The 19,043-nt window shown below is 38.3% G+C and overlaps 1 protein-coding gene across 1 annotated transcript; it reads right to left on the reverse strand.

The window, feature by feature from the left end:
* Window positions 1-1,907: 1,907 nt before the first annotated feature.
* On the reverse strand, window positions 1,908-18,829 carry LOC105437593 (guanine nucleotide-binding protein-like 1). The gene is made up of 11 exons (XM_030997859.1): window positions 18,552-18,829; window positions 15,920-16,070; window positions 14,826-14,913; window positions 13,633-13,830; window positions 12,186-12,474; window positions 7,874-7,960; window positions 7,099-7,251; window positions 5,728-5,906; window positions 5,205-5,376; window positions 4,378-4,518; window positions 1,908-3,636 (listed from the first exon to the last, which is right to left on the reverse strand). Exons 1-11 carry the CDS (start codon window positions 18,670-18,672, stop codon window positions 3,374-3,376), a joined length of 1,842 nt encoding a protein of 613 aa, XP_030853719.1. The 5' UTR covers window positions 18,673-18,829; the 3' UTR covers window positions 1,908-3,373.
* Window positions 18,830-19,043: the final 214 nt, after the last annotated feature.

A 19,043-nucleotide genomic window follows, 5' to 3' on the forward strand; every position in this document is an offset into this window, starting at 1 on the left:
TATCCTATACAATTTCAATCTGTTTATAGCAAAAACAGCATCATTTCTCTATCTTCAATCTTCAAACCCTGTACGAACAGTCTGAATTTTCCTGCAAAATGCATAGCGTGTCATACAAAATATGTAGCAAAATACATTTCCCTCATTTTTGGCCTTTTGCACAGGAATATCCCGAACTCAGTCACTATTCTTCATGTCATCACACAGAAGCAATCGACTCATCTACAGTACCTTGCGTTATGATCAGGGACCTGTTTCACAAAGCCTTTTTTCAATGACAAATGACAAAAATCAGTGACAAATATGCCGATAACCAATCAGAAGCAAGGATTTCAGTAGCTTATAATAAAAACTATCATTTGTCACTGATGACAAATTTTGTGAAACGCCCCCCTGAATTATTCTGTGTGGACATCAACTATGATGAAAAATAGATGTTTCTCAAAAGAATTGCAATTTTTTCAGTTCACATATCTCATGTACATGTATCCCGCTTCCAGTCTCTAAAAGCCCAAATGTGCACACATGTGTGAACGGAACTATATACTTTGCAATATATTCTAATATTCTGTGTATCTAGCATTTGATGCAAAAACGATGCTACAGCAAAGTGACTTACTACAGTGGAAGACATAAATCCATACACAATTATTCTTTTTCTATTTTTAGTCTCTTAATATTCCTCATTCATACATGTACACTCAAAGTGCAATTATTCATATTTGAATTTCTGCTTTCTTTATCTCTCTTCTTTATTTATTTGTTTTTATTTTTTATTTTTTCGGTCAGAAAAAAAAAAAAGGAAATAAAAATAAGTACATTTAGAGAAATACATAACCAATGATTTATAGCATTAATATTTTCTATGCACATGTGACTCTGACGAAGTATTGGATATAATGACAAAACAACCAAGGAATAGAAGTGGAATAAATAAATCACACATAATTATAAAAAAAGACATAACCATCCTTTCTGCAACAAAAACAAATAAATTTGGTGATCATAAGTACTGTATCGGAGAGAATCAATTATTAACTTCCTCCAAACTAAATCAAACATTTCTACCAATCCACTTTTTAGTAAATTCTGTTTTTGATTTGAAGCTTTTCAACTGCAGAAGTATAGCCTGAAATGGCAGGCCCCAGTAAACAATATGTGGAAAAATAATGATTTTACTTCAATATGGAATGCCAAAGAAACTAATGCTTAGAAACCAGGGGACCTACAGCTATAAATCACATCAGAGGGACTAGACGGTGGAGGGTTAATGCCTTATCCCAAGCTTCTCATGCACTAACTTGGCTTTCAACCAAAGACATCCCCAAAACTGGACCTCTCTTCAAATATTTAGAAACTAAGATCTATCAGAGCTGCAAACATCAACTGCAACCATCTTTATTCACACAACAAAGTAACAGACCCACTCTATTTTATCATCAAACAGTACTATGGCATCAACATGAAACTAGGCAATACTCAATTTTAAGCTCACACTGCGACATAAGGGCCATGCAAAAAATATGACAATGTCTTCATTTCTTTATTAAAATATTCAAAATGTGCTTTGTTGTACATGCTTTATTGTGCGAATAGTGTAGCTTTTTAATGTGCAACTATTTCAGGCAAGATTCGAACAGTGCAGTTAGTGGTTAGGCACAGTGTCACTACCAAGTCACATGCTAGATCACAGTAGAAACTACAATAGTAGATGAATAAAATACTGCTTTGGTTTTATGTACAGAAATATTTCTACATTTCCTAAAATATTATTTTTTATTACATGTGACATGAAGATGGTGAAACTTTCCGCACAAACTACATTTTGTTTTTTCTTGTACTGCCCCTCACAATTTGTTATTACGGTCAAACCTGCTTTAGTGACCACCTGTATAGAAAGACCACATTTGTTATTTCCCTTGAAAATGTTCTCTCATTGAAACATGTACTAAATGAACCTGTACATAAAGACCACCTGCCGATAAAGACCACTTTTCTTGTCTCACTGTACTTTCACTGTACCAATCATTTTACTCAATATCTTTTTTCTTTTTCCATTGAAGTTTGAGGCAACAAGTAGGCATTGTGTCTAATTCAACCTTTTCTGCATGTAACGTGATGTGTATCATAATGTTAAGTGACATACATGTACAGTAGAAATACTCCCCAGGGAGAGGAGATGGTGCATATTGTGCATGACTTAATGCGCTGACCAGGGTAATAATACAGTAAAACATGCTTAAGTGACCACCTGTCTACAAAGACCCCTTTTTATGTCTCCCTTGGGTGGTCACTATAGGCACGTTTTGACTTTATCTGTAAAGCGCTTAGTACCCTTATTAGGCGCTATAAAAACCCAGGTGATTCTTATTATTATCATTATCATTATTATAATGTTAAGTGATACAGTGTAGAAGAATGCTTTGAGGGTGTCTTGTGCTTCTTTGTCTGGAAAGGCAACATTAAAAAGATGACTCTTATCTTCAAAATACCACAGTTATAATGAAGAATCTGTTAGTAGTCTTACAACAGTACATAACACTCTAAAACGGCCAAAGCATGGGCTAGTTAGGAGTCGGTTTGGCGTTCTGATTGAGCTGTAAAAAAAAACATTCCCTCATCTTCACTCTAATTTCATTCAATCCATTTGATTCATTCATTATCTGTTCTTTCTACTGACTTTTAAGTTATCTTGCCTCCATCAACAAACCATTTGTGTTTCACTTTGAAATGCCACTTTATAAGTCTTTTCCACTGACTTCAAAACCCTTTTGCAACCATCAGATAATCAAAGGGATTCCTCAATGAAATGCTCGATTATTAGCCTTTGTCTCTGTCTTCCAAACAATCATTTGATTCGTCAACAAACCGAACGGTGGATTATTAGTCTTTTCTGCAGACTTCCAAACGATCATTCATCTATCAGCAAATCAAATGGATTCCACAACGAAATGCTCCCAATTTCAGCATTTTCCACCGACTTCCAAACTATCTTGCAGCCATCAGCAAATCCAACGGATTCCACTATTAAATGCCCGATTATTAGTCTTTTCCACTCCCTTCCAAACTATCTGGCATCCATCAACAAACTGAACAGTTTCCACTACGAAACCCTGGATTATTAGTCTTTTCCACTGCCTTCCAAACTATCTGGCATCCATCAACAACCAAATGGTTTCCACTACGAAATGCCACTTTATTACCCTTTTCCACTGACTTCCAAACTATCTTGCACCAACTGCAAATTGAGTGGACTCCACTATGAAATACCACTTTATTCGTCTTTTCCACTGACGTCCAAAATATCATGCATCCAAAGAGATTCCACAATGAAATGCCAAATTATTAGTCTTTTCCACCGACTTCCAAACTATCATGCATCCATTAGTAAATCAAACGGGTTCGTAGTCGCCATGCTCGAGTTCCCTTTCCGCCTCCGCTCCTTCCTCCTCGAGTCCGACTCCCTGTCGACATCGTTGCTCTCGACGTCGGCATCGCTGTCCTCTCCGCTGCTGGTGAACTGGTCCGAGAGGTCGTCTTCTTTGTCGCCCTCTCTGTCCAAATCCTCCTCCACTCGTCTGTGCTGGTCCTGAAGTCGACCGATCTCGAGTGTCTCTTGGTGCTGCTCCCAAAATTCTTTTGTGGGTTTCAAGAATACAAGAAGACTTAGAAGATTGATCCAAACTTTCAATGAATGTCCCACACCAACCCACAAATATACGTAAATAGTTTTGGTAGAAAAAGTACAAGAGTACAATGTAAATATTGACAAAAGAAACATGGGGAAGCTATGCTGGTTTAAACAATCCATGAATATGAAAATGATAAACCATTCAGAATTACTTTTAGGCCGTTTCATTCAAACTTGGCAAGCAACCAAAAACTTACCTCAAAATTTATCTGTAGCAGCAGGATGAGTTTATGGAAGTACGTGCAAAATTTAAGATCAAAAGTTTGGTTTTCTCTCTTTGAGTGAAAATTGAAGCCCCCAATTGGTACACAACAACTCAGAAAAATAAAACACTGCCAGTTCCAAAATTCAAATTTGAAGGCAAAAAATGCCTGAAATCTTTGCCATCATTCTTTCAGTCAAGTTTTCAATTACGAGTTTTTAGAACATTTTAAGCTCTTTCTAGTTTGGAGATTTTGACAGTGCAAATCCCTGCAATGCCCTTTAAAGCCCGTCTGTAATAGTTTGGCCAGAGGGGATTAGACCTCCATGAAAGGTCACTGACAGGTGGTTATTTTATCAAATCAGCTCTCAAATAACATAAGAAAAAGGGGATCATGGGGGACCAACAGGCACCGATTAGGCATTGTTTGCTATATAGAGGGCGCAAGTAGCTATAAGATGTACAATGGGGCTTTAAACTGTACCTTTTTGAGCCGTGTAGCCTGGTGGGGTCATACACATACATAGCCTGCCATCTACGGCCATCCTTAGGATATTGTTGGCAGCCCTGTACGTGTCTTTCCTGGCTGCTTTAGCTGTGATGAAGCCCCTCTTCTCCGCCCAAGCTGCACGGAACGACAAAGAAAAAAGGAAAACAATCTGTGAGCTTTGGTTGTGTGGTGTGACTGTTTATCCGGCATAGTCCGGACTACAAAATCGGATGGCCAGGTTGAATGCAACACTTTGTCTATCTGAAGGAATTCATTTTCCCTACAATACGTTTCAGAATATTGAAGAACTATATCAAAAGGAATTTTGGAGAGCTCAATCAGCAATATTCTTTAGCCATATGATTGTTCAATTACTTTAGAGGTATTTCGGATACAAAACAGAAAATACTAAGATGCTCCTGTACATGTCATCAAAGAATCATTAGATCAACTACGAGCATATGTTTATTTTCTTAGCAACATGTATCTGATAAAACTGAACAATAATCAATCACTTAATCAATAACCTTGAACTTTTGACCTTCATAAATCTTGTATGCTTTATAACAAGATGTCAGTTGGTCTAGCGGCACGTTCACTTGGTCAGCTCTCTGTTTACGCCTACAAACTGACTCAGGCGACCCCGGTTCGACACCGAGTCACGTCTTTCAGATGGTGACGTTAAAGGTCAGCCCCCAGACGTAAATAATCATATCTGATTGATTCACGTCTGTTAAAACCCAATTACATACACACAAGTTTACACATGCTCTCCGAACTATCTGATTCAATAGACACCAACAGACGAATCAATCAATTACCTTCACATATATCGAAAGCGGTCCAATGTGCCCCTGAGGCCCCCTCTGGTGAACCGTCAGCCTCTGGATGGCGTATCCTTAGGATCTGAGTTAGTGGTATCCTCTGTGCCAGGTAGCCAACCGCCGTGTAAGGCTCCTGGACTTGAGCCACGGGGTAAATACCGGAAAGTATCTGAAATAAAAATGGATGAGAGAGAATAGTCAATTCTGATACTCTTTACATATCACCATATTGGAGGAAAAGAACCTCATTGTCAACACTTTAGCTTCGGCAGCCGTTATCAGTGCACAGTGCATTTCAAGGGATAATCCTACCAGGTACCAAAATACCTCACCTGGGTCAAGTGTGGCAAATATAGATTAATGTCTTGCCAAAGGACATTAGTGCCGGGACTTGAACCACCGACCTTGTGACCACGACACTTCCACATATTCTCAAACACACATACAGTTCTCTAACGTTATATGCCAAAGAAGCAAATGGATAAGGAACAGAGGGAACAAGCAACGCATGAACACCAACCTGAAATTGTTTGTCAACCAGCGAGGGAAACGTAAGACCAGGTGAGTCGCACAGCTTGACCGTCGGTGTGAGGAATATGGTCTGGAAATGCTTGGTGTGTCCGGGTGTCCTGGAGGCACTGACCACCTTGCGACCACACAGACCGTTCATCACCGAGGATTTGCCAACGTTAGGATGACCTGATGGGATAAGACAAACATGAAATCCTTACCACAGGCAACTATGATAATACAGTCAAACCTGTCTATAGCGACCGCCCAAGGGAAACACAAAAAGTGGTCTTTGGAGACTGGTGGCCTGTGTAGACAGGTTCCCTTAGTATACGTTTCAATGAGAAACCATTTTCAAGGGAAACAAAAAATGTGGTCTGTGTAGACAGGTGGTCACTAAAACAGGTTTGACTGTACCACTAATGGATGTTTTTATAGCGCACTTAGCCACTACGCAAGGTGCTTAAGGTGCTAAAGGTGCTACCATATTCATCTGATGTCAGTGCTCACAGCATTCAAGGAGTTTCTTTCTACCGGTTATCATTGAACACCCGAGTGGAGAGTGGCAAATGCAGACTAATGTGTTGCCAAAAGACACTAGTGCATGGTGTATAAAGAAAATACCACTTTGGAATGGATTTGAATGGCTCAGGGCCAACAATTTTCTTCATCTATATTGCTTGCCAGATAGAACATACATGTAGGATTTTAAATCTAAGATTCCAGGTTCCAAACCGAGTCAGAGCTTTTCCTTGGCTAAGGTACGAATCTTTTCATTAACCGTTCCCAAAGAGAGTGATGAAGTCGAGTTTTAGACATTTCATCCTTGCTTATGACCCACAAATCTAGTGCTATATAATTGAAAATGTTTCCCTCCTAATCTTGGTCTTTGGACCCTAAATCTCTACTACAACTCTACTACTAAGGGAAAAATATTTTAAGATGCAAATAAAGTCCCAATTCAATACAATTCTACAAGTAAATTGATTAAAAAAATATATATAGCCAACAAAATTATAAAAGAAAAACAGAAAAAGACAAGAATATCTTCATGGCATGAAAAATGGGTTTCCATCTAGTCAATCAAACCTTGCTAGGTGGAACTCCCTATGTTATCATATACTCAACGAACCTATCTTCCGAGAATTAAAAGTTTCACCTAACAGCAAGAAAAAATAATCCTGAGGAAAACAAGTTTCAATTAAACATCCTTTTCAATAAGGGCTGCAGGAACGTCAAGCTACTTTGCTTATTCTGTAGCCCTCCTGCATCTGATGTATGTTAATTATGAATTTAATATTTTTTTTTTGATTTGGTATATTATCTGTATAAATCAAATCAAAAAATCAAAACAAATCAAATCAAAGCAATAAACACTCACCGACACATCCTATTGTAATGATGCCGTCTTTAAATGCCTCATGTTCCTCATACATTGTCATTTCTTCGGTGTTTGAAGCGATGACCTGTGAGGCTAGGCTGTCCTCACCTCTCATGTCGGCCTCAATTTTCTCTCTCCAGCTATTTAGTTCAACTATAAGTAAAAACAATGAAAATCATTTAGGACCAAATCATTGTGTGCCTTACAGACGAGTAATATTACAGTAGTCTCGTTCTGTGGAATAACCATTATTATTATTATCATCATTATCATCATAATCATTATTATTATTAATATTATTATCAATATTACGACTACATGTACTACTATTATTATCATTATTATTATTATTTTATTATCGTTATTATTATTATTTTATTATGGTTATTATCATTATTACTGTTATTATTATTATTATTCTAACTTTAATTATAATCATTATTTTCATCATTATTATCATCATTATCATTATTGTTATTATAATCATTATGTTAATGATTATGATTACCGTATATCTACATCGTCGTCATCATCAGCATCATCATTATCAGCTTCATTTTTATCATTATCAACATCTTCATCAGCATCATCATCATCATCATCATCATCATCATCATCATCACCATCACCATCACCATCAGCATCACCATCTCCACCATCTCCACCACCATCATTACCATCATCACCACCATCACCACCACCATCATCATCATCATCATCATCATCCACATAATCATCATCCACATCATTTTTCTTTAAAAGGAATTAAACGTACCATTTCCACGTGTTACCATCTCACATGCTTGGAGTAGCTGCATAGGACCTACTGCCGTGAACTTCCCACGTTTTTTTCTCTTGAATCCTGAAAGACATTACATAGCACAATGCTGACCATCAATGTATTTTCAATCAAATAAATGTACTATAACAATAATAATAATACATTTATAGAGCGCAGAAACTATCCAACATTAAGTATATATTCTACTGCGCTACAAGAGCTCCTGATATGCTTAGATTTACAGTTAATCCAAAAAATGTGCAGATGGTGATTTCCTGACTTCAAGTGGTGAGTTAATCCAGAGTTTTGGGGCTGCACAAGCAAATGCTCGATCACCTAGCGTTATCTTTGTTTTGATAGATGGGATCTGCAACAACAAAGTATCTTTGGGAGGAGTTTCATAAAGACTAAGATCGACTTTAAGTTGGACTTAACTATGGCATGCCAATCATGCCACTGGTTGCTCGCACAATTTTGATCTTTAGATAATATTTTTTCCTTCAATGATGAATAATCAAAAGTGTAACTTCTGTAGATTTGTGACCATGATTTGTACGTCCCTTGAGAGACCAATGCCAGTAAATGGTGAGAGCAAAGAGTGGCATGAACGGCTTGCCATAGTTAAGTTTAACTTAAAGTCGATCTTAGTCTTTGTGAAACACTCCCCAGGATATATTTCTTACAATTAAATTTCATACGATTACAACTTGACTGTCGCCCATCTTTTATCTTCCCAGTGCATTGCAGACCCATTACATCCTGATTTTTATATGTATATGCAACTTTACTTTTTAATAATAATAATAATAATAATATTGGATATTTATATAGCGCACATATCGATCCTGCAAGGTGCTCAAAGCGCTCCGATATTGCCCCGACTATGCTAGGCTCAAAGAATTCCTTCCTACTGGAACCCATTTACTCCACCTGGGTGGAGTGTGGCAAATGTAGATCAATGTCTTGCCAAAGGACATTAGTGCCGCAGCACACTTCTGGCATATATTTTACCAGTACAAAAATTGTTGAATGATACATGCAGGTGTTGAACATAGTTAACATGAAAAGAATAATTACACATACCGGTAGTGACTGACATGTGCATTGGTCAAATTCTGGTCCCAATAACAACATCCATAATTTTTAAGCAAAGTATTGAAAAAATAAAAATAAAAAAATTGTAAATAGATTACTGCACGGCTTCAAAGTATTAAAACCAGGAAGATAATTGTCAATATGCATGACAAATATATGGACCATACAATAATACAACAGGGTAGGCAATTCTTTCAATGTTAACAAGCTGGCCCTCATTGCATAGATGTAGGTATCACAGAAGAGCTGCGTTGAGTGGGGACACACAGAGCTCCACCACGCAAATTCTCTTTTTGTGAAGGAAGATTTTCATATCATGGAAAAAATAAATATTATAAAATTATGTCTCTTGAAAGCTTAGGATTCTGTCTTTCATGTCATGTCATTTTCATCAAAATCCATTAATTACTTACGACACAGTTGCTTGAGATTTACCCTCTAATTCGTACGGTCTCACTTCGTTTGTGGCCATTTTTTTTTGACGGCCGATTTGTATCCCTAGTTTTAGCTCAATTCGCTTGAACACCATTCGTCTTTGAGTTTTAAAAATCCACTGGTTGGAAATAGCACATCTTAAGCTTTATTTTCATATAAAAACTGATGGGGGTATGTTTCAAAAAGATCGTGAAAAATCAGAGTGAAAAGTTTGAAACAATTTTTCTATATCAGAAAAACATACTTTTAATTCAATTTTGATCCGAGAAGAAAGAGAATTTACTGGAGAATACGATCATGTAAATATTAAGAATGACCGCTGGATGGCGCTAGAGCGCGAATCCGGTTAGTACAGCTGTACTCTGTGTATAATACGCACTGAGCGAGAGTGACTACAGCGAGCAAGCCCCCAGCTTCGCACGCGGACCCGACGGGCAACGTGGCGGCCACGTGTCGCATCACCGCACCCGCTGCTTGCCGTCCCATCAAGATCCGAAACGGAGCATGAATCTGAGGCTTCAAATATCGAAACTGAGGCAGGATTTGCAGCATTTGGCGAACAAATTAGTAAATACATATATATTTCGACGGAATTATTATGCTATCGTAACCTAAACAGATTTTAAAGCGATCACAAGACCAATAATACATGTTTGTGTTTTTCCACTCGCAATTTTTCTCACACGTCATGCGAGTGAACTTTGAATTTCAAAGTGACTTTTTAAGAAATTCAAGAACAAACTTGTGTAATCTTTGTCAATTTATAGAGTGAAAATTTAATCAAATTTTGTCAGAAAAAAAATATTTTGTGTGTTTCAATCTACATCAAATAACTGTAATGACGGCTTTTCTGATCTTTGGATAATAATGATTAAATTCCAATTAAATTCAGGCAGTGTCTTTTCAGTAATCATATCTGATTGATGCACGTCTGTATGAAAACCCAACGACACACACACACACACACTCGGTGATAGCTCGGCGGCCGTGCACCGCCCATACTGGTGTCTCTATTCTCATGTTGTGATTGCGAACCCACGCCAAGGATTTAAAGGGCATTTATTGTTTTCCCAGAGTTTTTAAATTTAAGATCGTGGATTCAATTTATGAATTTCAATTAAAAGGGATTTGTTATTATTTTTGTTTATATAGTAAATAAGTTAGGTAGGCCTAGGGGGGAGGGAGGGTGGTTGGGGGGGGGGGGGGGGGGGGGGGGGGGGGGTAAGAGGACATTTTTTATTTTTTTTTGGTCTAAAAAAAAAATCGTAACGACTCAGCCAACCGCTGAATAAGCGGGGGGGGGGGGGGGGGGGGGGGGGGGAATAAGAGGGCACTTTTTTTGGGGGGGGGGGGGGGGGGGGGTCAAGAAATTTTTTAATTTTCTCCGTTGGGGGGGGGGGGGGGCACGTCCCTGTTTTTCAGTACATTTTGGGGGAATTTAGGGCTGATTTTAACATATTTTTTTGGCCGGTGGGGGGGGGGGGGTATGTGCCCCCTGTGCCCCCCCACCCCCCCTGGATCTGCCACTGCCATACTTTATATTGATGTGCCAAAATTCATTCCCCTACCATTAATGGTTTTCAATTTAGGCAGACTTGAAAACACAAAAAAAAGCTTAAGGGTGCTTTAAAATATGAAGTTTTAAGAGTTAAGAGCCTTTTTCAAATGCCATTAAAATTAATTTAAATGGATTTGATAGTCCAAACTTACAGAAATGATTAAGCTATATACATACCCCAGATATGCTGAAATTCAGCCCCACTTCATAGACACTCTTAAATCTAGCCATGTTTCAAAACCCATGAAAACTTGTTCCGGCGACGCAAAAATAGCCATTTTGTCACACGCATCAAAATGGGCTTCATTTAATTATTTGAAAAATTCCACAAAAAAAAATATTTGTCTAAAGAACCTAGAAAAAAATAGGCATGTAGAAATCCATACAGAGAACAGATTTCTTGAAAAGAAAGGTGATTCATCAATTAATTACAAAATTATGTCACCTTGAAAATGGCTAATTGTCAGTTACAGCCTAATTACGCAAAATTTGACCATTTCGTCTCTTATGTACAGTAAGTGGCCGTATTTTCAAAAGTACTTATTCAAATTTGACAAATGAGGTATCAAAACTCCTCTTTCCATGTGCTCTAAAATGAAATTGGCAGGGGAAATGAAATGTAGATACTTTCAAACTTTAGCTGTGATACCTAATAGATGGACCCAAATTAAGTAGCATCTTTCATATTTGCTGCGCCTACCTGCCAAACTTCCTCAGAAAAAAATTAGGATGCCTTTATTAAAGCAAAATCAGGAGGAATACACTGAAATGTGTACACCGTTATATATTTTTTTAATTCAGAAAGTGAAAGGTATCAAGGGTTCATAATGTCAGCATGAAAGGTGAATTTAGAAATCATTCCTCAAACACTGTCTACAGCAGCTTGAGTTTGCCAAATAACCCGCCATTTTCAGACTCAGAATATTTTCCCAAAGCTCAAAATTGCGTCTTCACCAGACCCATACGCTCATCACAAACTAGCTCGGACGGGCGCAAATTAGCCCTCTATTTCCCAAATAGCGGGATACTTTGGAAACAAGACCAAGATTTCTTGGGATATTTTCTCGACCAAATATCCCGTTAATTGCAACTGCGGGCTGATGAGGACGCAAATTAACTTGCTAATTTGTGATCGGGATAGTTAAAAAAGTGGGTTATTTGGGAAACTCGAGCTGATGAAGACAGGCCTATAGAGGACTGATTGGCAGCTATGGTTACCTGATACACCTGATATACCGCCCTCAGGGGTCTGTGACTCCCTGGGGAAAGACGTGAAGCAGATCACCTGCAGTTGGGGGAACTTCTCCTTGAGGTACGACCTCCACGCCACCACCACGGAGGGCGGGGCCAGGTCGATCTTGTTGAGGACGAGGATGAGGTGTTTCTTGAGATCCCGCGTGACGTAGTCGTAGAGGGCGGGCGAGAAGTGGAGGGCCGGGTGCCTGATGTCGGTGATCAGGAGCACGATGTCGGACATTTCGAGCACCCTCCAAAGCTGTCTCCAGGTCTGTTCAAAAAAAGTTTTTGTTTTTCAAGTGATATTTTGTCTGGCAATCAAAACAATATAATATGATATAATATAATACAGAGTTGTGACATGATTAATAAAAACAATATTATAAAAGCATTCTATTACATCTTGTGAAATATAACACAGGAAATCAATATTTTATTTTCGGGGCTTATATTAATTAAATTAGTCCACTGCCCGAACCACCTCTGCCTGCCACACCCGTGCAGAGAGCGCAGCCCCGGTAGACACAATGTAACTGTCAAATCGTAAACCTATTCAAAACTAGTCTTAAGACACATTTATTCAAAATTGCATCCGATGATTAATTAACTCTGTTCACTTTGATGTGTATTCCATATGTATTGTAATTTGTGGGTTTATATGCATTTTTAGTTTTGTTTAAGATGTAATTGTATATTAGTCTATTTTGTGTGTTATATCGCTTAGAGACTTCGGTGGTAAGCGCTTTATAAGTAACATTTTTATTATTATTATTATCAAGGATCCACCGCACCGCGCTCCAAATACTGTAAGGGGGAATGTAAACACAAAAGACGGAGACCGCCGAGGCATGGACCATGCTCATAACACGAAGTAGTTCCGGAGGAAAGAAAAGGAACTTTTCATGAATGAAAACAAAGAAACCTGAACAACGTTCGTTTGAATTTTTATATGTATTACTGTATTCACGAGTGGACCCCACTTCTTGACATGTACATTTACTTTTCATGTCTTTTTGCTACGCATAACTCTTCGTTGTTTGACAATGTAAGTTGATATTTTGCAACATCAATTTCCTGAAAAAGATGGAAACAATCCTTGATCACAACTTGCTTTGAACAGAATTAGATTAAAGTAATTGATATTGTGAAAACAGACAGTCCTCATAACTTGGCCAGCGTTCAAAACATTTGTATGTCCAATGAAATAAAATAGGTCTGTTCCCTTTCAACATTGCCACATACTAATTACTATAGCCTTTGGAAGAATAAGCTATTAAGGTTACTCGATTGTAAATTTGTATATGCAGCTCATTTTAAGATAAAGCACAATTCTGTTTCTAAGGACATCTCTTTATCTGGGCACACCCATGATCAATTTAACACCTGCTTGCAATTGACACAGAAAATTATCAGCAGAAAAAGTACATACCTCTAGATTTATCTCGAAATAGCTGAGTTTCTTTGAAGGGAACTTCTCGTAGATTGTCTGGAGGTAGTTTCTGAATTCCTGCTCCTCTCTGTGTTCCAGCTTGTCCTTGCCAACGTTATAGTCCCAGGAGGGTCTCTTAGGCATGTCCAGGACCGAACCTGGCTGGTAGATGTCATCGATATCCACTTCCAGGGCACTCTATAGCAATCAATCGGATTATGCTAACATTAGGCCTGTTTTCATCAGCTCAAGTTCTTCATCAGCTTGAGTTTGCCAAATAACCCGCTATTTTCAGACTCTGGGTATTATCCCGAAGTTTGAAATTGCGTCTTCACCAGACCGATATGCTCATCACAAACTAGCTTGGACAGCGGCAAATCAGCCCGCTTTTTCCCAAATAGCAGGATATTTGAAAAAAGATCAAGATTTCTCGGGATATTTTCACGACCGAATATCAGGCTAATTGCAACTGCAGGCTGATGACGACAGTTAATTTGCGATCAGTATAGTTAAAATAGCGGGTTATTCGGCAAACTTGAGCTGATGAGGACAGGTCTATTGAACATTTTCACAGCAAAGATTAGAATCATCTTGACGCAAAATTAGGAAAACACTTTACTTTGTATACTTTTCACACAGAATATTTCAGGAAATGAGAGTGTAGGGTTCACATAAATATCTTGAAGACCACAAAAATAGGAATGGTTGCCAGCTATGCATTTTGTGGACATGACCATACCTGCACTCAAGAGTAATTGTTTACATTCTTTGACTGTACAATAGTGTTGTAAAAAAAATAGATAATTACTTACAAATTTGCATTGTCCGAACGAAACATCACTTTTAATACAATGTGCAAATTTGTTATTGATCAACAAGATTTAATTTTAAATACTTTTGAATAACTACAATGAGGTAAGGCTTATAGCGATACAAAGCAGAGCTTTTGTCCTGGTAAGGGCATACAGTTAAAGCAGAATGGCACTGTACAGGCTTGCATTCATCTACATGATAAACCAAATTACTGGAATTAACTTTTTTCGTATCTTATAACACACAGATGACTAAAAAGTTTGGTAGGACCATTGTTGTGTACAGCTGCTTTTTCAATTCCAGAATGCCATTTATATGCAGCGGTTTTCAACAGACTAATAAGGAATATTTAAATAAAACTTTTTATGGAATTTATTTACCTCTGGTAACGGGTCATAGGGCTGCATGGCCCGTTTCTTACGTGATGCCAACTCAGATTTAGAATCCTTTTGAAAGTGAAGATGATACCTGTAGGGAAAAGAAAGATGGAAAATTTTAAGGTGCACCGATTACCAAAAAATGTTTTGCTCTTGATGTACAGGGTTTTAAGGGCGTATGAGTACTAATGATTCCCTTCCTCAATTTCTATGATGAAGCATTTCCCTCACATTATGGGAAATATTAGCTCTGAATAAAAAAAATGTTGGTAAACAAGTAATAGTAGTCCCACTCCACTATCCCTTTTGACTCGATTACACATGGTCTGTTAACTGTATGAGTGTATCATTAGTATCTAAGCTTTCAAAGACTCAAACCAAGTTTGACACATAAGTTTTTACAATAATAAGATTTTAAAAGATATTTCTTAATCGCATTATTTTTCCAACACTTCAAAATGTGTAGAATACCCCCGGTCTACAACGGCCACTTTCCCGTTCCTCATGTGTGGCGCTAATTTAGTCTTAAATGTACTTGGGCATACATATGTACAAAGTAATTTGTTCCATATATGTCACCACCTACATACAATTCTAGAAATTCAGAAAATTATGTCCAGTCCAAAGCCCTACTTCAGTTTGAATCAGATCATATATCAAGGGAAAAGACATCTATGTCATCTGCTGTTCAGAGTTTCCAATCTTCTTGGTAACACATAAAAGACAGCGTGGGACCAAATAACTTTGACATTTCTTCTTATTTTCAATTCCTAGTCATATCACCGACAACACTGACTGAGGGGTGTTTCACAAAGACTAAGATCGACTTTAAGTTGGGACTTACTACGGCAGGCCGTTCATGCCAGTTTGCTTTCACCATTTACTGGCATTTGGTTTCTCAAGGGAAGTACAAGTCATAGTCGCATATCCACAGAATTTACATTTTTTGATAATTCATTATTAAAGGAAAATATATTTTCTAAAGATCATAAATTCATAATGGCAGGGGCAACTAGTGGCATGAATGGCCTGCCATAGTTGAGTCAACTTAAAGTTGATCTTAGTCTTTGTGGTATACTTGCGACCTAATGTCGTACCTGTTAGGGTCATACTGCGAGTCCAATCCCATTCCCTGATTAGGTTGCTGGTTCAGTGCGTTGACCTCGGGCATCTCCCCTTCCGAGGTGGAGTTCCGATCCTCACTGCTCAGGAGCTCTTGGGACTGCTGCCGAGATCTGTGACCCATTCCTGTTCATACAAATCAAGAACAACATATTAATTCAAAGGCATTGTTTAACAATGTTAAATCTGAGATGCACGGCCCTACATGGTATTAGTGTCTGTGATATGGTGTAATATTGAACCCCTAAAAAATTGCGCTTCAAAATGATCATGAAGTGCCTCAAAAAAGAAAATAAATCTTTGAGTGACCGGTTTTCCCATACCTCATTTCCCCCAATAGACTGTAGTGTTAAAAAAAACGTTAGGAAAACAGTTTTTGAAATGTTGATTTCCAGTCATAAAAATCTTGATAATCAGACAGGCGATAAGCTTGTAAAAGTCATGGGATTCCTGACTGACTTAAAGGTTTATAATTATGATCGCAGCATGAGCTAAATCCAGGATTTTGTTTAGAATCTGAGACAAAGATACCCAATCCCTTTAAAGATACTCTAGATTTCTTTCTCCACTCATTATTATGGACTGTGGATCACATGGTTCATGGTTTGAGTCCCGCCTCGGCACTAATGTCTTTTGGCGAGACATTAATCTACTTTTGCCACTCTCCACCCAGGCGAGGTAAATGGGTAACCGGTAGGAAAAAATTCCTTGAATGTCTAAGCGCCTTATTATGGCAGCTCAGCTACAGCCGAGGTAATAACATAATACTTTGTATTAATCGCAGAGGAGTGTATTCATCTTGCATCTACGCTAAATAATGGACCCATTATTATTATTATCATGTGATGATATGACCGACATCCATATTCATCAACGATTTATCAATACCTTATCAATACCTCTACAAGAAATAAATAGGAAGTTTACTACAGTGTCAGTGTAGTTTACAAACTTTACACTTTCTTCAAAACTATGACTCATACAACTTCCAAGTAAATAAAGTCCATGACGCACTGGTAACTTCATGATCTTCTTAATCACAACATCACTTCTTCCAGTATTAGACCCACTCCAGGTCCCTACTGCTGAGTAAAAGTTATGACATACTCTAGGTTATTTAGTCAAGCACTCAAGGTTAACCAACTCCCAATAGAGGGTTTACCCTTTATTAAAGGAGTTTGCTTTGGACTCCAGTCAGAATACTTCATAGCCACCATCAGAGTTGCTTCACATCATATATAGATTTCAACTCATTATGATTGTTCTATTGCATAATTTGCATCTCCATGTAATATCATTTTAATAAATGCTAAGCTCTATTCTCCATTATAATCAACTTGTGTCACCATTCCTCATGATTGCAAAGTGTTAAATCATAATCCAGTCCCATATAAAAAAAAAAAAATTAAAAGTCCTCCTCCTCCTCCTCCTCCTCCTCCTCCTCCTCCTCCTCCTCCTCCTCCTCCTCCTCCTTCTTCTTCTTCTTCTTCTTCATCTTCTCCTCCTCCTCCTCCTCCTTGAGGCTTGAATTTTACTTCAAGTTCAATAAGGGTCTAGAGTAAAGGAGCCGGTCATCGGCCAGCTCCAGTTTTCGGCCGATTAGTTGGATGCAATGTAAAATCCCTCTAAAATACATCGCATAATAGCATAACACATATCCCACACATACCATACCGTGCCAGTGTCAATGAAGAACCACATTTGCAATGAAAAATATATCCTAAAATATCACATTTTAGCAATGTAATCGGCGGTCCCGCTACCCGAATCTGAAAAATCGAGTATCTTACGCGTGTCTGTAAGAAATATTGGTACCATAAAATGAGCTTTATTTCAAGTATTTTTCAGATTTAGAGCCCGATTTTGTGCTAGTCGCAAGCTCAAAAGTATCTCATCGCATGTATTAAATCAATGCAGCCGCACACCGCAACGCACACACGATATCTCTGTCTAATTCAGATTCCAATATCCGATCACCGCAGTACTAGTTTTCGGCCTGGCGAGCTCCGGGGAGCTCCGGCGTGGGATATCTGCTCCGCCCGCTAGTGCTATAGATCAGCGTGGAAACGCACGGCGTGTGCGCGCGCTTCCTATTGACTTTGTACATGCGGCCGAAAACTGGTATGCTATGCCGAAAACTGACTCCGAAACAGTGAAAATTGAAATGAATATATTGTCATGGCAATTCGTGATTTTTTTTCTGGGATTCTTGTTTTGTTTAAATAATAATAATATTTGCTTCATGATTTGAACAAAAAATGATAATAAATAGGAAGTAAAGGGTCCCAAAAATAGGATTTTGTCTTAAGTGGCCGAAAACTGGCTCCTTTTTTACTCTAGACTCTAGACTCTACATTTCCCTTTTCTTTTTTCTTGCACACAATAAAGTTATGCCTATAATTAAATTAGGCCTATCAATGATTATAATCATGTCTTGCTGGAAAGTGGAAAACAAGTTGATAACGCTTTAGACCACATTCAAGTTTCATGACGCATACACAACGGTATGCAATGCAATGCATTCATCATTCATGTTGCATCTAGGCCATAGCTAGCTATAGCCACTCTGTCAGCGGCTTCTTACATTCCAACGGGAACATGTCATACCTGCATGGGGCCCGTGCGGCGGGCGATGGTGTCCATCTGGCCTATCTGGCCGCTTGCGATCTCGTTTCTCCTGCAACTGATGCTTCTTTTGTTTGCCACTAAATGGCTTCTTACGAGGCATTTCTGACTCCGGTTTCTCTTTCAGATTGGTAGAACTAGCTGACACCAGCACCACAGTAGATTGTCTTTTCAAATCTACTACAATGAGATGACAAAATCTTAGTTATTGCTGGAGTTCGTGAATTTTCCCAGAGTGTGTTTACGTTCAGAAATTAGCATGCGATCATGGGAAGTGCAATTATAATTTACTGTCCGTTCCGCACTAGCATCGATGATGTGCCTTGAAACGAATTCTACAAGTGCTAACAAATGTATTACTGGTAGTTAAAACGTCTTTAGTGCTCCCGTTCCCGTCAATTGAATAAATAAGTTCCCGCACTGCGGCACTTGGATTCATGGACAAAAGTTGTAATGAAGTAAATAGACGATTTA

Source organism: Strongylocentrotus purpuratus, unplaced genomic scaffold (genome assembly GCF_000002235.5).
Source record: "Strongylocentrotus purpuratus isolate Spur 01 unplaced genomic scaffold, Spur_5.0 spur5_scaffold_4, whole genome shotgun sequence".
Lineage (NCBI taxonomy): Eukaryota > Metazoa > Echinodermata > Echinoidea > Camarodonta > Strongylocentrotidae > Strongylocentrotus > Strongylocentrotus purpuratus.